The sequence below is a fragment of the Octopus bimaculoides genome, chromosome 20 (assembly GCF_001194135.2).
Source record: "Octopus bimaculoides isolate UCB-OBI-ISO-001 chromosome 20, ASM119413v2, whole genome shotgun sequence".
In the NCBI taxonomy this organism is placed as follows: Eukaryota; Metazoa; Mollusca; class Cephalopoda; order Octopoda; family Octopodidae; genus Octopus; species Octopus bimaculoides.
This window is the reverse complement of record NC_069000.1, coordinates 37,102,883-37,103,873: the sequence shown is the minus strand read 5'-3', so window position 1 is coordinate 37,103,873 and position 991 is coordinate 37,102,883. Positions and strand designations below refer to the sequence as shown.

The 991-nt window shown below is 34.0% G+C and overlaps 1 protein-coding gene across 1 annotated transcript in view; it reads right to left on the bottom strand.

The window, feature by feature from the left end:
- Nucleotides 1-991, bottom strand: part of LOC106871144 (protein shifted-like) — a 92,118-nt gene that overhangs the window by 32,511 nt on the left and 58,616 nt on the right. Inside the window, exon 4 of the mRNA XM_014917454.2 lies at nucleotides 607-702. Coding sequence (XP_014772940.2) covers nucleotides 607-702 — 96 coding nt within the window. The remainder of the gene's footprint in view (nucleotides 1-606; nucleotides 703-991) is intronic.

The window sequence follows — 991 nt, the reverse complement described above, 5'->3', positions numbered from 1 at the left end:
ATGTATGTATGTAAGTATATGTATATGTTTGTGTGTCTGTGTCCCCCCACAATCGCTTGAGAACCGATGCTGGTGTGTTTACGTCCCCGTAACCTAGCGGTTCGGAAAAAAGCGAGACAAATAAAAGAATAAAAAAGAAAAGAAAGAAAGAAAAGAATTTATATATATATATATATATATATATATACATGTTGCTTGTCTTGTTTTCCATTTGTTTCTTTCGTTGTTCGCAAAAACAGTTCATATTCCATGTATTCGTATTTCGTATTTCTCGTTGTTTTCGTATTTCATGTTGTTTACGTTCTGTGACGCCCTGTGCCCACATATGCATATGTATATACGTATATGTGTAAGTATGTACATATACGTATGTTTAAATGCACATATATATTATTTATATTATAACATGTATGTATGTACGTATGTATGTATGTATGTATGTATATATATTATTCTTTCGGGTATAGGCACAAGGTATGAAATTTTTGTAGGGTGAGGGGTGGGGCTAGCCCATTATGGAACCCAGTAGCCAACAGGTAATTATTTTAATGAATTTGTCATTTTAATATTTCAATACGTAACTTGAAAGAGAGAAATTTTACTTACGATATTGGCAAGCTTCACCATAAAAGTCTGGGGCACACCAACAGTGACCTTTCTTAACACATCGACCTCCATTTTGACATCGTTCTTTGCATAAAGCTATGAATGAATACAAACAGGCATATATTTTATATCAATGTATGCAAGATTAGTGTTAAACAGCATAAGCGGGTATATATATATATATATACATTGATAGAAAGGACAACAAAAGAAAGAAAGAAATAGATCTCGATATTATGTAAATAGACGAATTTATATGTAAAAATATGTGACACTTATTCGGTAGCCATGATAAAACTCCGAGTTTCGGATGCCGGTGGGGGTGGGAACCCACGCCGCCATCTCTTCAGTTATCCGGCCATTGGAAATTCCTGTGAGAAATTAC